Source organism: Hirundo rustica, chromosome 5 (genome assembly GCF_015227805.2).
Source record: "Hirundo rustica isolate bHirRus1 chromosome 5, bHirRus1.pri.v3, whole genome shotgun sequence".
In the NCBI taxonomy this organism is placed as follows: domain Eukaryota; kingdom Metazoa; phylum Chordata; class Aves; order Passeriformes; family Hirundinidae; genus Hirundo; species Hirundo rustica.
Window position 1 is genome coordinate 46505780 of NC_053454.1, and position 21350 is coordinate 46527129.

The window sequence follows — 21350 nt, forward strand, 5'->3', positions numbered from 1 at the left end:
CTTTCACTGCTTACCAGAGAGTTTTTCAGCAGTTAAATTCATTAGTGAGAAATGAGAAATGCGAAATTATGACAATGAGCGCCCACCTCTTACCAGCTGTGCTTTGTTTTCTCCCTGCAGATTTATTGGTTTAAAGATGGGAAGCAAATTTCTAAACGAAGTGATCACTACCGAATTCAAAGAGAACCTGATGGAACTTGCTCACTGCATACTGCAGCCTCCACCCTGGATGATGATGGGAATTACACCATTATGGCTGCTAACCCACAGGTAAATGAAGGTTTGGCTCCAGAGCAAACATCCTTCTGGACATAAATCTTCAGAAAACTATCTCATCTCACATGTGCATGATTTAATTAAATGATGAAGTCATTGTAAAGTATGCAAGTTAGATTTCTGTTTTCGTCTTGCATCACTAGGGTGGGACCTTTCTATCTCCAAGAGATTAGCAACTCAACTGTAGCTTTTTTCCTATGGCTTGAGGTTTCAGGAGGAGGGGTGTAATTTTTTAATTACTCTTCCACTAGTTGTTTCAGCTGATAATATCTCAGTATTCTAACTGAGCATGGATAGCACATATAAATAAAGGGAGAAAAAGATCCAGTTTACCAGCAGAAGTAACCCAGTCCAGCAATTTAACTTTCTTCTGTTCACCCTACTCACTAACCGAGGCCAATTTTTTTGAAATGAGTGGGAGTATATCACACCTCAGCATGCTTACATTAGGCAGATTGCAAGTCTGCAAGGGAAAAAAAAAAAAAAAATCTAGCACAATTACATAGCAGTCCTGTGTTGATCTTAAACAGTGCTTTTCTGAAACACAGAGTGTTACTGGTTTAGTGATGCCTTTTTTTTTTTTTTTCCAGATTTAATACAAGAGTTGAAGGTACACAGGAGAAACCCACTAGTTCATTAGACATAGCCAAACTTACAGGTCACTCATTCTGTCAAAGTAGTTTTTCAATCCACTTTTCTTAAACCACAGCAAATTGAGGGGAAAGAGTTGCATGTGAGAAACCAAAGCAGTAACATAACTTTTGGGATGTAATGAATTACTTTCTTCTGTAGTGCCAAATATCTTGCCAAGACTGGGCCTGCAAGCAGGATCACACTGTAGAATAACAAACTGTATCACTGAGACAGAGTTTAATCTAAGCAGGAGTGTTGTGCTCTGTTATGCACGTTGCTAGGTTACTCAGCACGATGCTGCCATTTTTGTCTCACCCTTCAGCCTGTCAGTCCTGCTCATACTGCACAGGGCTTGTGAATATAAGGGGTTGCACACACGGGCAGCACACAGACAGCTTTTGGGTGGATTCTGTGAACTTCAGTGCTTAAATATAGGTGGTTTAATTATTATTTCTACGTATATAAGTAAAAGAAATACTAATGAAATGGCATAAGGCCATGGAATTGATCAGGCTGGGAGCTTTTACATATAGATTACATTGTTACAATGCTTGGTACCATTTAAACTGTGAAATTTCACAACAGGTTTAAAAATATATGCATGCTCAAGGTAAGAAATGGTTCCTGTTCATCTTCCTCTAAGTGTCGTCTCAGTGCATGCAGAGTTTCACTGTGTAGTGTTACTGTGTGATCCGAAGTCGTGGAGAACTTGGTGAACAAACTTGCCTTTGTGTTTGGGCACTGTACTCTGTCCCTGAATATTTACAGCCTACTTTGGAGCATTTGTTGTTCTGGATAATGCTCATTCAATGACACAACAGTGACCCAGGTTACTAGTTCTGGTCATTGATGGCACTACTTTGTTAGTGGGTTTTTGGATGTACTAAAATGAGCTGGGTCTGTGTGGTTCCCCGCTTGGAGCTTGAAAAAGCAGCTTTGTTAAATGTAAAATTCTGTGCTTGTGCTTTTCCTCCTCTTTGGAGAAGAACCAGAAGCATCTTCCTCTGGCTCCCCTAAACAAAACATCTGTGTTTCACCAAGCCCATTCTGTTCTCTTTTTTACAGTGTAATTCCCAAGCAAACATACTTATCTCTTCCACTATTTGCTTGCTTTTACTATGCATTTAACAGTACAATGGAGGCAAAAAAGGGCTGTGAGTTAATGCACTAGCCTTTCACACTCAGAGATCTGGATTCCAATTCTTTTAAGTCATCCTGAGTGGAAATAATTTTGGCAGTCTTCTCAGTTCTAATGGAAAGTTGTCCACGTCTCAAAGCTATCACAAACTTAGGCAAATTTGGCAACCTTTCCTTAAGAAAGCCAAGTATGTAAATATAAGAGAGCTCCCATCAGAATTCTCTGATGGACTGGTAGATACTAGCTAGGCTGTTGCTGTGTTTGGTCATTGCTGTTGGAATCACCAAACGCTAAAGCAAAAGACGTGTTCTCAGCTGATAGAAATTGGTTTTATTGAGGCAAAGGATTCCATTCATTAAAGCTCTGCCAGTTCATGCCATCTCATGACCTGGACTAACATACCAGGATTTGTGTGTGTAAAATGCCTCGCTGACAGACCCTGGAGGTTGTCCATGGTAGTTAACACGGCAGGCCCCATTGCCCACGGCGTAAAGTGCAGTGAGCTGGAATTGAAGTTCTGACACACCAGTGGGGTTTGTTGTAAAAATTGCCACAGAAGTTAATCCAGAGCGAATGGACCCTGGGCCTAGACAAACACAAAACCTTGCCTGGTTTAGGCCTTTAGTCAGAGGTCATGTCCCTTAACTGAGCTCTTTCTATGAACTGTATGGGCTTGCACTGAGTTCTTATTCTCACCTTCTTTCTTTTTATCCCACTCTCTCTGCTTCTTCGCATTACACACCCACAGTCCTCAGACTGGAGTTCCCCTAGTTTCTAGGACATCATCTCATGAATTATTTCCCACTCACTGCTTCCTTCCTCTTCATCCCGTGACTTTTTCAAAATCTTTGGCTTCCTGCTTAATCTTCCCTATCCAAATTCGTTATTGCTCTTTGTGTTTCCATTTGTGACACTGTCATGCATTGACATAGGCAGAAATGATCCCAAACTATGTGTATTCATCACCTGCCAGAAAAATATTAATATGTAGGTGTACCCAAAATAGAAATTAATTTGTTCCAGATGTCTTGTAACATTAAGGGGAAAAAATAAAGCTTTTACGTAAGGAATTGCCGTGGGTCTTGCACAATGGTTTATTTTAATGCAGAGATTTTACTTGTGGACTAAATGGGTCACGGGAGCCATGGGACACAGACTTCATTTCTAAGTGAATACAAAAGTTGTTGCTATTTGAAGGCTGTTTATGAGCCCAGTGAAATTGTTTTTTGATGGACTTCGGACAGTTCTGAAAGAACTGCTATTTGCAACTGCACAAGTACTGTGATAAAAATACGTCTTTCATGCTGACAGACTTGAGTGTGGAGCTCACAGCTTAGAGCTGAAATACACTGTGAAGCTGATGTGGATGTTGCCTTACTGCTACCAGCCCAGGGGGCAGAGCTGTTATTTATTAGGGCCACCAGATGCTTTACCCCTTATGAGGCAGTCCCATCCCAAATCTGTTAGGACTAGTGCTTGTGATAGAGAACCTGTCTTCTAAAACACAAAGTAAAAGAAAAAAGGGAACAAATACACCAGAGCCATGTTTTATTTATTTCACTAAAGATAATCTGAATTATCACCAGTGTCCATCAGCACTGCTGTGCCTTTCAGAGCCATTCCTCAAACCAGATTCACTCTGTAGAGAGGACTTGTCATATTCTTTTGGCTTTCACATGACTGAGAGGTTTTCTTGAGTTGTGGGCCCACCAGGTCAAGTAGATCAATCCACTTTGGAGGCAGCAACTCTGTTGTTAACTGCCAGCATTCACCATTGGCCATCTTCGGGACCTTGAACTTGTCATTCTGTCTGCTTGCCACACACAGAAACCTCCTGCCCACATAAATAACAGTCAATAGGAACTTGATTGCTAGATTATTAACAGTCTTTTCTTTTTAAAAAAAATGAATGTATTGCAGCCACAGTCATTCCAGGCTGTTCTATGTTAGATTGGAAGCTGACAAAACAGGTAGGCAAAAAAAAAAAGACCAGCTCAGGTTGAACATTTATTATTAGATATTTTAAGTTTTAATGTTCCTTCTCTCTGTCATCCTAACAGGGCAGAGTAAGTTGCACAGGCAGACTGATGGTTCAAGCTGTAAATCAAAGAGGCCGCAGTCCTTGGTCACCTTCAGGTCAGCCTCACATAAGAAGGTATTTGATGCTTTTTTTTTTCCTTTTAATAATATGGATTTTGCAAAGTAACTGTGGCAAGGTAGAGAATGTGAGGTAAGCAGATAAGTTAAAAGCATGGCATGCAGGAAGAAATGTGACCTCTGCTGTCTGAAAATTGCTGCAGAACTTGCACACTCAGAAGTATAAGCAACCTCCGAAATGACATGACTTTTAAATATCTTTAAATTTCCTTATCTCCTCCTCCTTTCTCTGTGGTGTTCACTAGTTTCTCTGTATCTCAAATTATACTATCAGCTGTTGGGAAGGCTGTTGTCACTTAGGCTTTTTAAAAATATTTCATGATTAGGATTCTACCAGGAACCTCCATCTTCTGCAGCTTCTAATAAGTGTTCATTTAATAACTGCATGCCAAAGAGGTTTATCAGATTTACATTAGAAATATTTTAGTATTTCAGTATTTAATATTTCAGTTCAGGCTCTTATAAGGAATTATGAGTCAGAAATAAAGAATGAAACTTATCTTTGGTGAGTTTACAGTTATTCCCGTACGAAGCTATGTGTTATGTTTTTGGACCATAAAAGGGAATTTTCCCTTCAAATATATATTTTTTTATTCTTTTGCTCAAAGCATTTATGAGGCAGTTTAGCACAGCTTAGACAGCTTTAGATGATACAAAAAAAATTATTTTGGTTACCAGAACCGTTTTCAAGGGAGAGTGAGGGCTCTGGTTTCTGGATTGTGCTGTAATGAGGCGCATGTGCTTTGCTTAATGGTTCCAAGAAATATAGAATCTCAATATTGCCCAACTAATATACAGAGTACATGTAATTACATAGTCCGTGTACAACCAGGAAAGGATTTCTGTAACAGTTAGTACTGGTACTAGTGCGTAATGTAGAACTGCTGCATGTAGAACAGGTTCTCTTCCCCCCTCTATATACTTCCTATAAAGTATTAGGAAGTGAGGCTGGTTGGTTAAAGGATCTTGTCAGTCTTACATCTGCACAGAACAAACTGCAACCCCGAAAGCATTTCCCAGCATTTCTCTGTGATGGCCACCAGCTCCCTCTGCAGTGTGTCACCCTTTGTGCTATGCCCAAAGCTCAGAGCGCCCCTGAGGGGAATATCCTGCCAGGCTGCACTGTGAGAACAGCACAGAACAGGCTGGCACCACCTGGTGTAGCCTGTGCAGTCACTAATGCACTTAGCACCTTCAGACAACGGGTAAAAATGGAAACCTCTGAAGGGAAAAGCTGCCATGAAGAATCAGGTTTCAGCTGAGTAAGTCAGTACACATGGGATGCCGAAGGGGAAAGACCTTTAAAAGCAAAGATGATGGGAAGGTAGGTCGGGGTGAAAGCATCAAGCAGCTGCCTCTCCTGCGGCTTCCTGAAGGACAAGATGTGTGTGTCTCTTTCGGTGATGGACACACCCCTCCGGTAAGAATGGAGGAGGCTCTTTTCAATCTCTTCAAATGCATTCAGAGTCCAAGGCCGCTTCTGGCTGGTATTTTATTTTCTAATGGAGACAGGCACTCAAGCAGCCACTATTGCTTTGGGTTGGGTGTCCAGTGAGTAATGAATTATAAATAAGGCATTTATGTAGAGCAGTTTAATTAAAATTAGGGCAATTATGGGGAATTCTTATTTCCTGTAAAATTACCATGTGAAGGGCTTATCCCATTATCTTTGCTCTGGAAGAGGGGTTTCTGAAAGCATTCAGCACAGAATCTCTGTTTAGTGACAGTTCTCACTACTCCCACCGGAGGGTTCACCCAAGACTGATGAAATGAGAGCACATAAAACCTTCCTAAGAGACTCCTGCATTGGCTTTTCTAAAGTAATATCCCAAATTACTGTTTCCCCCATATACTGTGGTATTTGTCATGTCTATTACCATTGACTTTTGATAAGTAATATTCCTATGGCACTACAATATTATTTCTATAAGCTTTTCTGCTTGAGAGTAACAAAACGTTTTGTTTGCTTCTTCTATTACAAGTGTATTTATTAACTTAATGAACTTTATGACTTGTTACACTGTTGACAGGCTTTTTCCTGAAGTATATTTAATATCTTACAGAATGTGTTCTGGCAGAACTTTGGGGTTTTATTTCATTCTTAATGTATTTTTCTGAAATTTGCTTAGCTGACAAACATCAGTTTCTGAGCATCACTCGATGTGGGTGGCCACTTTCAAATTTTCTGATGTGTACAAAGCTTGGACTCAAACCTTTAGATGACAAAGTGCTCAACAAATATTGTGTTACCTAAGCATGGCAGCCAGAGTCCCAAATAAATCTTAAAATGCATGAGAAAATAATCTTAAAATGCATGAGATTTTAAGAAGATTTTAAAACTAAACATTCCTATCACCCTGCTGTCAATTACGGGATTAATTTGAACTTAATCTCCTTCATTCCAAATTAGTGATCATTACCATATGGTCAGTCATAAAGCTTTCTTCATCTTCTTGCTCACTGGAATTCCCAGTGCATTGCACCGTACCAACCCGTGGAGTCTCCCCGGTCACATTTAGTACATGATGTCAGTTCTGCTGAAACTAATCTCTGCAGTGTGACGTCCGCATTGCAACTCCAAAGAGCCCACAGTGAATCCAAGAGTTATTCCAGTCTTTTGCAATTTGTCATTCCTAGACATCTGAAGCTTCTTGGCTCTACTCATTTCATTATTTGTTTAAAACCACAAAATGTTTTAGAATTGAAATGACCCAAGTTTCACCTCTCAAGACAAAGGCTTAAAGAGTTTGTGATTTTAGGGTAAACTTCCAAAGAGGTAAAAAGAAATGCAGCATTTGTGGTCACAAATTCTTAACTTCTTTGTTTTCCATTTTATTTAACATAAATTCCCTCCACATACACCTCCCAGTTTTGACCAGTGCTGCCTTCTCCTGCAGCTGCAACAATGAGATGGTGGCTTTCACACTCCTGTGGTGCCAGTTCACCCGTTTGGCTCACAAAACCTTACGAAGCAGCAGTTACTTGTACTTTGTTGGCATCTTGTCAACAGGATGCTCATCAATAATGTGGAGGCAGATTTTGCTCAAGTTGCTTGCACTGTGCAGCAGTCACTTGACTAGATACCATCATTCCTATGGAAACTCATTTCCAAATCGTATCAGTACACTTTTTCCTTACTGCTCTCCATCTTCCATGCCATCTACCTGCACGAGACATCTTTGTCTCCAAAACTGATCAGGAGCTCATCAACTAAAGCTCAGAGCTGCTTATCAGCTGCAGTGTACTGAAGTAGCTTTAGACATGTTCAAGTGGCAAAAACCATGAGGTTCCTCAGACATGGATTTAGGCACCTGAAGAGTTATGTGAGCTCTCTCTCCCCATAGCAGAGGTGATGCCTGGCCAATTCAAACACAGCAATAGGGCAACTACAGAGCAGGGCAAAATAAATCAAATTCAAGCAACTGTAATGAACTGCAGCCTCAGTGGAGCAGAGCGTGCAGCTGGAGTGTTTATGTTCCATGCAGTAGTACAGCATCTTGTTTTTCAAATGTAACCATTGAGGGGTTTAGGCTCTTTTTTGTTTATCCTGGAGAAATGACCTTGGGCAGTAGAAAATGGATACGGGCACCTACACTGCAGCATGGACACTGCAAACAGCGGCCAAAACAGAAACACTGGCAAAACTTAACAGAATGTGGGATTCAGAGGAAACTTCACTGTAATGTGTCATTGACGAAAGTGGTCTTTGGAGTATATTTGAGTAGCTCCTCTTCTTTACACAGGATGTTACTGTAGGCAGCAGCTGGCTCCAGAATGGAACCCACTGGAGCTGATCAGGCAAGGACAAAAATGGATATAAAATTTTGTTTCAAGATTCTTTGATTACTAAATCACACAAATGGAATAATCTAATCTCAATGGAATAAAAAATCTAGTAAAATGAGGAACCACTTAGAAAAAGATTTGATAGATTAAATTAACAGGCGAGAATAGCCAATGCTGAAAATGGATTAAATGATATCATGGAAGCTTAAGGTGATTGATACTGTGTATGGGAGTTATTTTTCTTTCCTTTTTATTATTTATCAAACTGTTTATGGTACCTTTATAAAAAAACCCCACCAAAAACTAGCAACCAAAGTTATTCTCTCTATTGCTTACAATTTAAATTCTCATTGTTTCAATTCCAGTTTGATAGTGTTGAAAATATTCAAGAGTATCTCATACAAAAAACTTGTTAAATGAGGAAGAAATATATCCATATCAATTCAATACACAGAATTTTCTGTACAGTCTTCACTAGTGCAGAACAAGAGAAGTCCGATGCGAAGGCTCTTGTCAACTGAGTTAGCTTTTAGCAGCTGTTATTTGCTAAAAGGGAACCATGATTAATGAACAGTCCATGTACTTTCTGGTGTAATCAGCAGCAGTGAGGGCATTAAATACATAGGACACGAGAAATGGGGAACTGAAGCTACATGTCATGACCTGCCAACTTGTTTTATTTGTATTTCAGTGATGTAAAGACTAAACAAAAATACTGTAATTCATAAAAGTCATTAATATTACAAGCTATTATTCTGTAGCAATATTGTTTTATAGGTCATAGTTTCTCACAACACGTGATTAAAATGAAGTAATTCAATAATTGCAGTGTCATAATTAACTCAGTCTGGGCCAAATGCTACAAGTGCATGTGTGTAAATGGGGTGATTATGGTATAGGTCAAAGAAGTGGTTTAAAATTCAATCCAGTCTTATAATGATTATGGTTATTTTGATCTGGCAGAGAAAAAAAAATAATTTACCTTTATTTCATGTTATTTTAAGACCACGATCTCGATCAAGGGACAGTGGTGATGAAAATGAACCAATTCAGGAACGGTTCTTCCGGCCTCATTTTCTGCAGGCTCCTGGAGACCTGACTGTTCAAGAAGGAAAACTATGCAGGATGGACTGCAAGGCAAGTGTCATGCAAAGGGTAGCAGCAGCCTTTTGATAACATCAGCTGACTCAAAAACCACACTGGTTTCTTTTCAAAACAGTTTTGCCTATTGGCAGTTTCGGCGCCTGTTAGTAGGGTAATTAATCTCATTGCTTGTGAGTGAGTAAGTGGACAATAAAAGTTTGCCGCCACTCCAATGAAAGTGCTTCGGGCAAATCTTAGAGCTCACAGTAAACTGATTTATAGAATTCAGCTAGGCTGGGGCGTGGAGGGGAGCAGCACACACTATAAAGACGTGTTTCCACGTTTTAAGTCCTTTTACTACTTGAGTTTTGAACCCCCGTTGAAAGTTACAAACAGCATAAACCTCATTTGTGACTCTGCTGAGCAGAAATAATTCAGGCTTGGGTGACTTCTGTTTACTTTATGTTGACCTATTTGGGAGAAGCTGTTTGCTCTGAAGCAAGCTCCCCATAGCAAGTGGCACGGCTTTCAAGAGTGCTGGACTTGTCCACAGAGACAAAACATTAACTAGCGCAGGTGGTGCTGTCACTAGGGCACACCTCAGTGGAATGCACCTTTGGAGGTCAGTGGTTACTCAGCTAACACCTTTTTGTCTGCAAGTTTTCCTACGAGAAGTTAATCTAGAAAGGAGTATCTTCTCATTCCACCCAAAGAGCAAACAATAAAAAAGACAAAAGGTGTCACCCTGCCTTTTGTTTTGCAATGTATTATTATTTAGCTTCTAGCTTATCTACACACTGATCTTTTTTCAGTCGCGCCCATAAGACATCATGGAATTCAGGGAGTTGGCCAGAAAGTAAGTAAATGACTACAGCTGACTCAATGTGTACATCAGGACAGAATTGGATCTTTAAATCTTTTGGTACACTTGCAGTAGCAAACTAAACCAAACTTCCCTGAAGTAACAAGTCAGGACTACTCCAGTGTTTCATGCGGCTAAAACAATTTCCCCCTGTTCTCTTTACACTCAAGGTTAGTGGATTACCAACTCCAGACTTAAGCTGGCAACTTAATGGCAGACCAATTCGCCCTGACAGCTCTCACAAAATGCTGGTGCGTGAGAATGGGGTGCACTCCTTGATCATAGAGCCGGTCACATCCAGAGATGCTGGAATCTACACGTGCGTCGCCAGCAATCGGGCTGGTGAAAATTCATTCAGCCTGGAGCTCACTGTTGCAGGTAACATCTTCGTGCTAAGCTTTGAGACTGAGCACTGCCAGAAGAGCATGAAAAAAGGAAACATGAATGATTCAAATGACACATTGAGGGGTGGAGGGTAAGAAAAGGAAACCTGGCAGTAACAGAAGTATGGCATATTTATAGGTGAGCTATTCGTGTTATGTTGTGGCACAAGTTGACTGGCATGTAATGTCTGTGCAGAGTTAAGAAAAGGGGGCTGCTGGCCTTGAGGCCACCAGCGAATTCCCCTGGATGTTTCTTTGCAACGACAATCTGTGCAGACCCACTTCTCCCCCTGGGCAGCCAGTGAGCATGCCTTGTGTGTTTCACAGCGCATCAGGCTAATGCCACTGCAGACTTCTGGTAGAGCGGTTTCTTCTTCAGTAAAAAGTTAAAGTGCTTTTGTGGAATATGGGGGAACAGTTTTTACCAAGCGTAGTGCAGCCAGTTTATCTAGCTGTCATGCTCTAAATTTCAGTTTTTTAATTAAAGAATAAGCTTTTTAGCACTCACTTTTCCCCTATTAAAATAATGATGGCACAGTTTTCTTCAGAGGAACCAGGATTGAACTTCATGATTAATGAAGACAACACTTGTTTCCTGCCACTTAGGTCTTTCATAATTGTTTTTAGATCACTGCTGAAAGAAAGGCTATGTTTTCATAGATAAATGTCAGCATAACTGCAATCTTTAATTTTCACAGCTAAGGAAGTACAAAAAGCACCTGTGTTTATAGAGAAGCTACAAAACACAGGGGTGACTGAGGGATTCCCAGTGCGACTGGAGTGTCGAATCTCAGGGGAGCCATCTCCTCAGATATTTTGGAAGAAAGAGAACGAGTCACTCACGTACAACACCGACCGAGTGAGGTCAGACTGACTTAGAACTATCTCCCCATGTGTAGCTTCAATGATGAACTAGGCTGTAAGATAAAAAATCTAAAAAGGTCACATGAACACTTTGTGTAAAGGACATCTCGTAAATATTAACTAGTGATTGTAGTAATTTATGACATTTACTCAAACTTGTAGCCAGGCTGGTGGCTGAACCAGAAATAAAATGTTACTTGCTCTCCATCATTAGACTTACACAATTACCTCTGCACTCTAAGCAAGAGGAGAACTAGTTTTACTCTTCCTGAATCAAGACTACAGAAATTTGCTACTAGAAATCAAGGTTCCAAAGGAACACTGTGCTTTTCTGCAGAAACTCTGATTCATAATGCTGCTGTGCAGTTAAGCAACTAAGATTCAGTATTTTATATTTTAAGATTTTCTCAAGTTTTTTTTATCCTTTCCACAGAAAGTCTGGGTAAGATCTAGTGTTCCTGCTACTCCAGATGTCCTAATCCATAATAGTGAAAGAAAAGTTACTTCATGTGTTTTTTCTTCCTAGTTTTCAGTACAGGATATTAAACTGCCGAACTGTCAAGCATACTCAAGGCTTTATTTTCTACTTGCTAATTTCAGAGGAAGTTCCATTTTAATTAAAATTTTAATTAAAGTTAGACTGTAATCAATCTGTAACTAAGATTGGGTTGGTTTATAATTCTATTTTAAATTAGCCTACACTGGTGTGTGATTTAAATAGTAATTTTCTACTTTTCTTTTGATTAGCATGCACCAGGATAACTATGGCTACATTTGCCTGCTTATTCAGGGAGCTACAAAGGAGGATGCTGGCTGGTACACTGTCTCAGCTAAGAATGAGGCTGGGATTGTGTCCTGCACTGCCAGGTTGGATGTTTATAGTAAGTGGCTTCAATTTTCATGATCATATTAATCCCCCCAAAAGCAAGAGCTCTGTAAGTTTTGAGTTGTTCACAGAATGGTTTACATTGGTCTCTCTTTCTTTTGTTTATAGTTTCTCCTCAATAGTAAACATCCACTTCAAGACAACAAATGCTCTGTCAAAGTATAGTCCACCATCTTTCAGACACCTAAAGCAAAACAAGCTTGCATGGTTTCTGTTTTTGCTTAGTACATTAAATATAGCTAATTAACAACAGATAACAGCATGATCATGAGATTTTTGTGGATCATTATTACTATTGTTTTGCTGGCACTTCCCTAACCTTTTGGATTCTTTTGTACATTAGTCTGTAATTCACCTGTGACAGCTACCAAAAGCGTAGTAGATGTTTTTACAGCTTTCTGCTTCATTACTTGGTTGGTTCCAAAGCAGCCCCGTACACAGTGAACGTCTCTTAAAGAAGACTTATCTCTGACCAGTCTCATAGCAAGAAATAAGGGGGAGGGGGAAGGGGAGAGACTGATAAAGGACGGTTTCTGGGGTGCTGCTGGAAGTGGGAATTGAGAATAAGAGACTGGGCTCAGCATTCTTCAACATACAACGGGTGGCAATGGCAGCCAGATTATTTCCTTTTATATGTAACAACTAACCCCAGAACCGGCCTGTTACTATAATAGGAGTGCACAGAAACAACCTCCTTGCTGTCATCCTTCCCAGTGGCACAAGGAAATGCAGAAAACAATGCCAAAAAGTAACAGAGACTGTTGAATTTACTTACCACATTTGAAGGTGAAATTAGATGCTGAGAAAAAAAAAAAAAAAAAAACACAAAAAAACAACGCCAAGAAATTAAACAAATTTACCTTCGATATAATGGTTTTCTGCTTCTCAGAAATTACCATCTCCTTCACAAAGGGTTGACTGAGCACACTGAGGTGCACAGCTCAGGAAGGCTAACGCTTTTTCTTTCCTTTCGAATCTCTAGCTCAGTGGCAACAACCCCCTCAGCAGACCAAGCCAAAGAAGGTGCGGCCCTCAGCCAGCCGATACGCTGCTCTCTGTGACCAAGGACTAGACATCAAAGCAGCTTTCCAGCCGGAGGCAAACCCCGTGCACCTGACAATGCAGCCTGGCCTGGTAGAGAGCGACGATCTGTAGAGTCAACTGCCGCTGCCGTCATTTTCTCTCAAAGCAGAAACACTGAAAGCCATTGCCTTGACCAATGATACTCCTATGTCACTTTATGCAAGGGCAGACACCTTCATGTACAAAAGATAAACAACAAACACAGTAACCATATATTCCTTATTCATTATACCAAATTAGAGGAATAGATAGATAATTAATAGAAATGTACACATTGCACAACAAATCACACTCACTGGTTCCTTAACCTATGTTGCTTCATAATCCTGTTCATAGAGGCCAAAATGCATCAGAGAGAGAGATTCTTCACTACATACCTTCATAAGCAGTAAGTAGATGCTACACAATCTTAATGATGCAAGATGTTTGCTTCAAGGGTTATCAGCAGTTCTAAAATGGCTACACATTCTGACAGCTACGATGAACAAGTGCAATATTAGAAGAATAAAACAGGAAGGGACAAGGAAAAGAAATGTAAGCAAATGCTGTATCTCTGCAAACTGCTTTCTATTCAACAATGAAAAAAAAATCTTTCTTTCAGTGCTGTTATTATGGACACCAACACCCTAACTTTTAATTCATTTGAGTTTTTTCTTTTTGCCGTCTCGGAGGAGGCTTATTTACAAATATATAGCAATGGAGTCTGAGCAGAAGTAATTTTACTTCTGCAGGACAACAAAGAAGAGTTGACACCTAATAACAATCTACTCCAGATTCCACACTGGTAACTGGATGGGAAAAAATGCTGATAGTATAAACCACTGCAGTGAGTTACTGCAAGGGCTGGGAGGGGGACTGGGCAAGAAGTTGGAACTCTCTGGATTTCTGGATAGCAGTGTGTAACCTCCTAATACTCCCATTCAAGACTCTGAAATTCTAAGGTGAAGTGAAAACAAGGGAGTGTATGTATGGGATGTTTGACTGTTTAAAGCTGCGTAATATGTATGAGGATTTTAGAAATGTATAGCAAGTGAAAAATGGGTTGAAACTGCAATACGGATTTAAGTGACAAGTATACATCACAGGTGATAGGTTTGCAAATCTGAGGAAGTAGAAAATGAAGATAGGCAAAAAAATCCAATTTGCTCTTTGTTTTTTCTTCTTAACATGTCTTTGGTAGAATTTATTTTTTCCTTCTCCTGACTGCAGGCAAATGTCAACTCTTTTGAGGGGTGGAGTCTGTGCAGCATAGGTGAAAAGCCTGAAGGCTGCTTACAGAATGCAAGGCAAACCCACTTGGAAATGGAGCCCCACTTAAGTCACACCTGCCTAGGTAGTTTTAAATTAGAACCAAATGAATTTCAGTTGAAGGGGAGGGAAGGAGAATGGATGGAAGAATTACTGGGCCTGACAAGGAAAATGAGTGTTTGATGGTACGAGCTACGATACTTTGCTAGGAAAGGAAAACACTGTATTCCTTATATGAAGCACATATATGGTATCTTTCATTATTTATAATAAAAGTGTTGAAATCTTTTATCTCAGTTCATTTATTCAGAAGTCCTGTACTTAGGGGTTTGTTTGTTGTTGTTTTTTTTTAAAATTTTCTAATTGTGTACACCATATATTGCATTACTGCTATACGTGTATTGCTTTGTAAGTACACAAGGTTTGTTTTGTTTTTTAGTGACTAATAAACTTTAGCACACAAGGTAGTACTATTCTGGTGCAGGATATGACTAGTAACGGGGATGGTGGATCTAGATTAACATCATAGTCTGTCAGGTGGGAATAATCTGATTTTATTCTAGAAGTATGTCATATCTTTTGCCAAATTTTCCTCAACTGTGACATGCTAATTTACTTTTTTGTTTAGCTTCACTAGCATTATTTTGCCACCTTTTATTTGTATTTATAAAAATGTATTATCATTACTTTGGACTGTTGTGCTGATATAATGTGGGTTTAACATCAATAAATATTACACAAATAGAAAGTTTTCCTTCTGGTAAAGATTAATAACTGTTTTGGTACAAGCATTCAAGTGTAAGATTTGGAAATTTTTAACATTATGAATACAGATTAAATGAGGCCTATATGCAGCATCTAAAAACTACTAGAATTTATCAGAATAGTCAGCTTGTGACCTGGAATCTTGTTTGAAGAGAATAGAGGAACATTACTCATAAATTCTGAGACACTTTTGCCAAATAGAAGAACTGGAAGATACTTTTTTTTTTTTTAATAGGCTAGAAAATATGCAGGTCTGTTTTGTATTTCTAATAATTGCAATATGTCATCACTTACAACTGATTCTATAAAAGGCATGGTCTGAGCATTGTTAAATTTATTTAAGAGCCTGATAACAAGAAAATATCAAAGTTTTTTTTAAAAAAAAAAAAAAAAGATTTACTTACAAAATCCTGACCATTAACTAGTTTCTCCTTTTTTCACTGTGAAGATACCAGGAAAGATGCAAGATTATTCCCTTCTCCTTTTTTTTTTTTTTTTTTTTTTTTTTTTTTTTTTTTTTTTTTTTTTTTTGGGGGGGGTGCGGCGGTGTTTACATTTCAAACAATGATCACTACAAAGAGGTTTAAGTCAGCAATTAAGTGAGCACTGACATTAATGGTGATACTGCAGCTGAAGTCACTGGAGTTGTGTCTGCTCACAGTAACTTGGCTTTGGCTTGGGGACTGAAAAACTGAGGCTGCTTTTTGAGCTTGTTGAAGATGAGGTCATCATTACTTTTTGCCTCTGTATATATGTACAGACACACTTAAGTAGTAAATCACATCTCTAAGCAGCAACATTGTTTTTATGAAAACATTCAGCTGTGCTGTTACTTAGTTACTGGGACTGTTTGGGCTTACAAAGTCCGAGATAGAAGCCTGGCACAAGCAAATTAACTTCTCAAGCCAAAAAGCAAAAATTCTTGGAAGCATCAAAGTAACTTTCAGAAGTTTAATCTTCCACATAGTCCAAAGATAGATAGTGGGACCTAAGAGTGTACTTTTGTAATTTTTTAAGACTATAAAAAGAAGCCTTGACTTTTTGCAAGACTTCCAGTTTAGGTATGGGAAGACTTCAAATTATATATTCATAGCAATCAAAGACTGAAAGCAACAATGATCAGGATGATGACAGAAGCCTCTGTCAAGGACACCAACAGTGAGGTGCAAAATTCCACACACATGAAGGCTGTTCCAGCTGGTGGTGTGTACCTTAGCACACAGTGCCTTTATCCTACAGCTGAAGGCAACAGCAACTATCAGTTAACATGCACAATTTGCTTCCATCACAGCTAACTGGTGGTTGGGGATCAAAACCAGTCCAGCTTGAAACCCCAGATTGTAAATCATTGTTTCTTTCTGCAGCACCACTTTCAAAGCCTATTTTAATTCACTTAGGGTGTATGCTAAGAAATGCCTCAATCCCCCACATCTGGACAGCTACATCCTCACCTCTGCAAGTAGCCCAAACAGATTTCATATGTAAGTACTTCATGAGCTCACATTATACAACATGCCATGATGCTGAGGGGAAGAGCTGCGTGCTCTGACTGCTTGACCCAGCTGCCAAACCCACACCGTGCACTACAGAGAAATTCATGCGTGCACTAGAAATGCCTGCTTGGATTCTGCACGTTGGCTAATTCCCTCCCTCACCCTTCCAATGTACAGGCAAGGGGTAGAATTTACTGACATTTCTCTCATTCTCCTAAACTAAAAGAAACAGCCTTCCCTCTACACAGATTCTCTGTTTGAACAGAAATATGAGCACATAAAACGCATCAGGCAGATGGAAACACAGTTCCTGCCCCAAGGAATTTACAATGTATTCCAGACAGCACACACTATTCTTTGACTTGTCTTAAAGCTTGCAACTCTAAATTAAGCCATTTTGCATTTTCTAACAGAAGTGATTAAAGCAGAAAATTATCTAATGCTGCAATGAATCTCTAATAAAAACGTGTTTGGAACATAATGCTCAGTCACGTCTCGAGCAAAACCACCAGCCAAGGAGCAGCAGTACCTGTACAGCAATGATTTCAGCAGCCATACTGATGGAGACGAACTCCAGTTCAACACCACCTAGAAGGAGAAATTTTGACCTTTATAAAACAACTGCAGTGTAACAGGTTACCCTGGGCACTGGCCAAGTCTTGTAACTGCTATCACTTTCTAGTTCTGTGGTAGCAGAAATGGTCCAGAAACAGCTGCAGAACAAGAAGGCAGAAAAAAATAATGGTACATGGCCATTGCACAGAATGATTGCAACACTTACAGAAGGAGCTCTACAAATCTCAAAACACCAAATGGATTATGGTAGGACTTTTCTCCTGTGTCTTTAACAACACAGTTTCAGAGAAACATATTGTCAAGCTTTTTTGGACAACTCTTGGCCCAGACGTCACAGAGGGTACAAAACCCAGACTGCCAAGCAGGACCTTTCTGAGCTACTGCAAAAGGTGCTGAAAATAAGGTAAGGCTTACTATACAACAGGCAATGCACCTATAATCTATTGCCAAATAAGGACATCTCCATGTTGGTGTCCTGAAAATTACGGTGAACTATAAAATTACAGCTGCTCTCTGTTCTACATATGCAATCCAACAACAGAGCTACAAGAGCCTGCAGAGAATGGATGCAGTTCCAGTCTGCTGCTGGCAGGGACAATTCACCATCAAAAATAATACATGACATCTAAACAAAACATGGGAAATTACTGTATTTCTTCTTTTCTCTGAAGCTGCAGGAAGTTTTCAGTAGAAATTTACCAACTATCTGAAAAAGTAGGATAAAAGGTCATACTGAGAGGAGGAGACTGGGATTTTTAACAGGTCATTGGCATCCAGGTGTTGACAGTACAGCCTCCAGCACAGAGCTGGAACATGCAGTTTAGTGCAACCAGCATTGGAAATACTGAGCTGAAGACCTGCAAGTTAGAATTCACAAAACATCAAACTGCTTCACTAACAAGCTTTAGCAATACCATATAATCAGTTACCAAATAACCATATTTGCAGTTATTCTTTATCAAATTGACCAAAATCATGCAGCAATTTCAAACCCATCAGCACACTACACATGCAAGGGCACCTCAGTACCATCAGCCAGCAGCCTGGGGAATGTTGAGGAACACCCACACAACTCCATTTGTCCAGTGATATCTGCCCCCCACGTTCCCACTGACACTGCCCTAATGTGTGTGCAATGATACCAAGTAAGCTTTGGTGGCTTTTACTTGGGTGTTGTCTCACTGCATTTGATAACTGACGTACTCAAACGGGCTATTTTACAATGAAAAAACCATCTCCCAGTCTTCAACAGAAATGAGCTGTTAACATAAAAATATAAAAACGTAAAAATACCAGAATAGTTGGGATTAAAGTCATGCTGATTCAAAGCAAAAAGGAGCCTTTAGCATATGATCTGAAATCGAACACAAAGCGTATGCGAAAATTTAACCTAACCTGGGACTTAGCAGAGCTCTTACTTCTTCAGGCACTAAGGACACCCAACGACTTCTCTCCACAGCCACACTTGACCTGCCTTTCCAAACACTGATAACTGAATCAAGTGGCTGCACCTGGCCTTGAAGAGTGCATTTTTCATTTGCTTCACTTAAATGAACTACACTGTTCTTCCAGAAAAAAAAAGTCACATAATTGCAACAGGCCATATACATTTCAGGGTCATGCAATATAACCTTACACTGTGCAACACATCAAAGTAGGAAGATTTGTCTTACAGCAATAAATAATCATTACAATGTATGTTTAACTGTAGGTAATAATGTAACAAAGATATTTTGCAGGCTGGGATTTAGATACCCACTTTCTATCCAAATTTCATTGATCTCAGTAGGAAAAACTTTCCATCTTTAGAAGCCATGCCTTACACCCCCCAACAGCTCAGGACACATGGAACTGGATTTTACAAAACCAGTAACAGGGATACCAGCCATCAGCTTTTCATCTACACAGGCAAGTCCACTTCCCTAAAACAATACAGGTTTACTCACCAAGCCATTGCCAATACACTAATGCCTTAGGATAGACTGCCCTCAGGAGGCCACAGTGAAATCTCTTCACGGGATACAACCCAAACTTGCTCAGCATGCACCAACGCTGCCAACATCATACACATCTGTTACCACAGTCTGCAAAAGCTGTTCCCCACCAGAGCTCCTCCACACAGCTGCAACATGTTAAAAAATCCCAAACCAAAACCACCTCATGAACATTTTATGTGTCCTGCTACAAACTTTTACTGACAATAATCACAGAATCACAGATGGCTCGGGTTGGAAGGAACCCTAAAGATTATCTCCCTCTTCCAAGCCCTCTGCCATGGGCAGGGACACCTCCCACTAGCGCACGGTGCTCAGAGTCTCATCAAACCCATCAGTCACAACAGACGCCTCAAGAGCAGGAGGAGACCGTGTTAGAGACTGAGTTCACTACAGCAACTGGTACGTTACAAACATACCTCTTCAGAGAACAGCAGCAGTAAGGCTCCAGTGACCTACCTAGTACAAAAGATGAAAAGGAGTAATCCATTATCTTCTCAAACATTACAACAATGCAGAGAGGACATAGAAAATAATTAACTTTCTAGGTCTACAATGTGCTTCAAACCCCAGAACATGCAAATCACGCTACCTCTGAACTTTGAACTGAATCAAACTCAAAGCCAACAGAAGAACAATTTTAGGTTTCCTAACTTGGCAGTGACAAGGCAGGTCACAGAAATGAGTAAATAATGTAGTACACAACTTTCTTTTAGCAAGGATATCCTCTCTGAAGCAGGAAACCAGCTGAGTAAAAACTCAAAGCAATAATTATGGGTGAGTCAGAAAGAGGGTTGCTGTATAAGAGGACTGCACGCTGAATTAAATGACATCTGCCAAAGCAGCCACCCTCAAAACATGTCTTGATAGTCTCCTTAGAAATTCTGTGATGGTAGTGAAAGGCCATGTGGAATCCAGGGACAAGAGGTGGAGCAAGAGAAAAGATCTGGAATAAAACATAGAGTTAAACACTAGACTTGCACCGCAGCCTTAAATGCTCTCAAAACTAGGTGGATGAGGTGAAGTTTCAATGCATGCCTGAAAAAAACAGTTGCAGGAAGAGGACTACAGATTCTTTAGAAACTGCAGAAACACGGAGTGGTAGGAATCTATAAAATAATCAATTCTTAAAGAGAAATAAAAGGCAAAAAGATGTCAGATATGAGATTATAGGAGAGTTTCAAGCCAACATAGCAGGTGAAGAAACATCACGTGGATAAGAGCACATTCTCCCACTTCCATTAGGAATGGAATCGTGGAAACTGTGTACGTCTAATAAGATAGTGGACTGAAGTTTTTAAAATTTGATTGAGAAATGATTGTAAGTCATTTGTGCATGTCAAGTGCACAGTCTGACTCACAACAACCACAGGCAAAAAACCCCCATTTATATACAGCTTGGCATAAATGCCAGCAGCACAAGGCATAAAGCCCAAACGTCTGCTTTTAATCAAGGACAGTGACAAAACAGACACGCTAGAAATATGATGGAAGTAAGATAAAAAAGTAAGGTACTGATACAAAATATATAGAAGAGCCATAAAAATAAATTTCAACATCTTAAATCATCCAATCAAATATTGATTGAATTTCCAAACCTAGCAGGGTAAGCTCCGTTACTAGGCAGTATTGGTACCACACCATTAAGATGGTGGCCATAGCTATGACATCTGAGACGTCTAAGCCAGCAATGTAACTGTGATGACAGACAGCAATCATGAGTATGTTGGATAAATGTCCTGAAGGATCCTGTTGGATAAATAACACTGAAGAGGCCAAGATCACTTCTTTCATATATTCTTTTTCATGCAGCTGATCAGGGCCACCCAACTCTGGCTGTGGTCATTCCAACCGTACAAGGCCTGAGCCAAAATGCTATTTTCAAATAGTGATTTTTTTTTTTTTTTTAAACAGTGATTTTTATTTCTGCAAGTCTATTGACCAAGTTTACTAATAAAGACAGAAGTCCACTACCACAGACTTCCATAAAAACAAAGCCATATATAATAACGAAATATAAAAATTAAGCCAAAAAGACAAGTCAAAATTAAGATGCAGTGCCCAAATGACAACACTAAGATTGAATGTACTGAACTTCAAATACACACATCAAACTAAACTTA

General features: G+C 39.6%; 1 protein-coding gene across 7 annotated transcripts in view; it reads left to right on the forward strand.

Moving 5' to 3' along the window:
• PALLD (palladin, cytoskeletal associated protein) overlaps positions 1–15150 on the forward strand; it is a 183180-nt gene extending 168030 nt beyond the window's left edge. For 6 of the 7 annotated variants that reach the window (XM_058420519.1, XM_058420520.1, XM_058420522.1 and 3 more), the window contains 7 exons: positions 121–270; positions 4108–4202; positions 8995–9127; positions 10106–10313; positions 11017–11182; positions 11930–12063; positions 13051–15150. In XM_058420519.1, coding sequence (XP_058276502.1) covers positions 121–270; positions 4108–4202; positions 8995–9127; positions 10106–10313; positions 11017–11182; positions 11930–12063; positions 13051–13223 — 1059 coding nt within the window. In that variant the 3' untranslated portion in view covers positions 13224–15150. Of the gene's footprint in view, positions 1–120; positions 271–4107; positions 4203–8994; positions 9128–10105; positions 10314–11016; positions 11183–11929; positions 12064–12176; positions 12228–13050 lie in introns of all 7 variants that reach the window. The other variant, XM_058420521.1, reaches the window with a different exon arrangement.
• The last annotated feature ends 6200 nt before the right edge of the window (positions 15151–21350 follow it).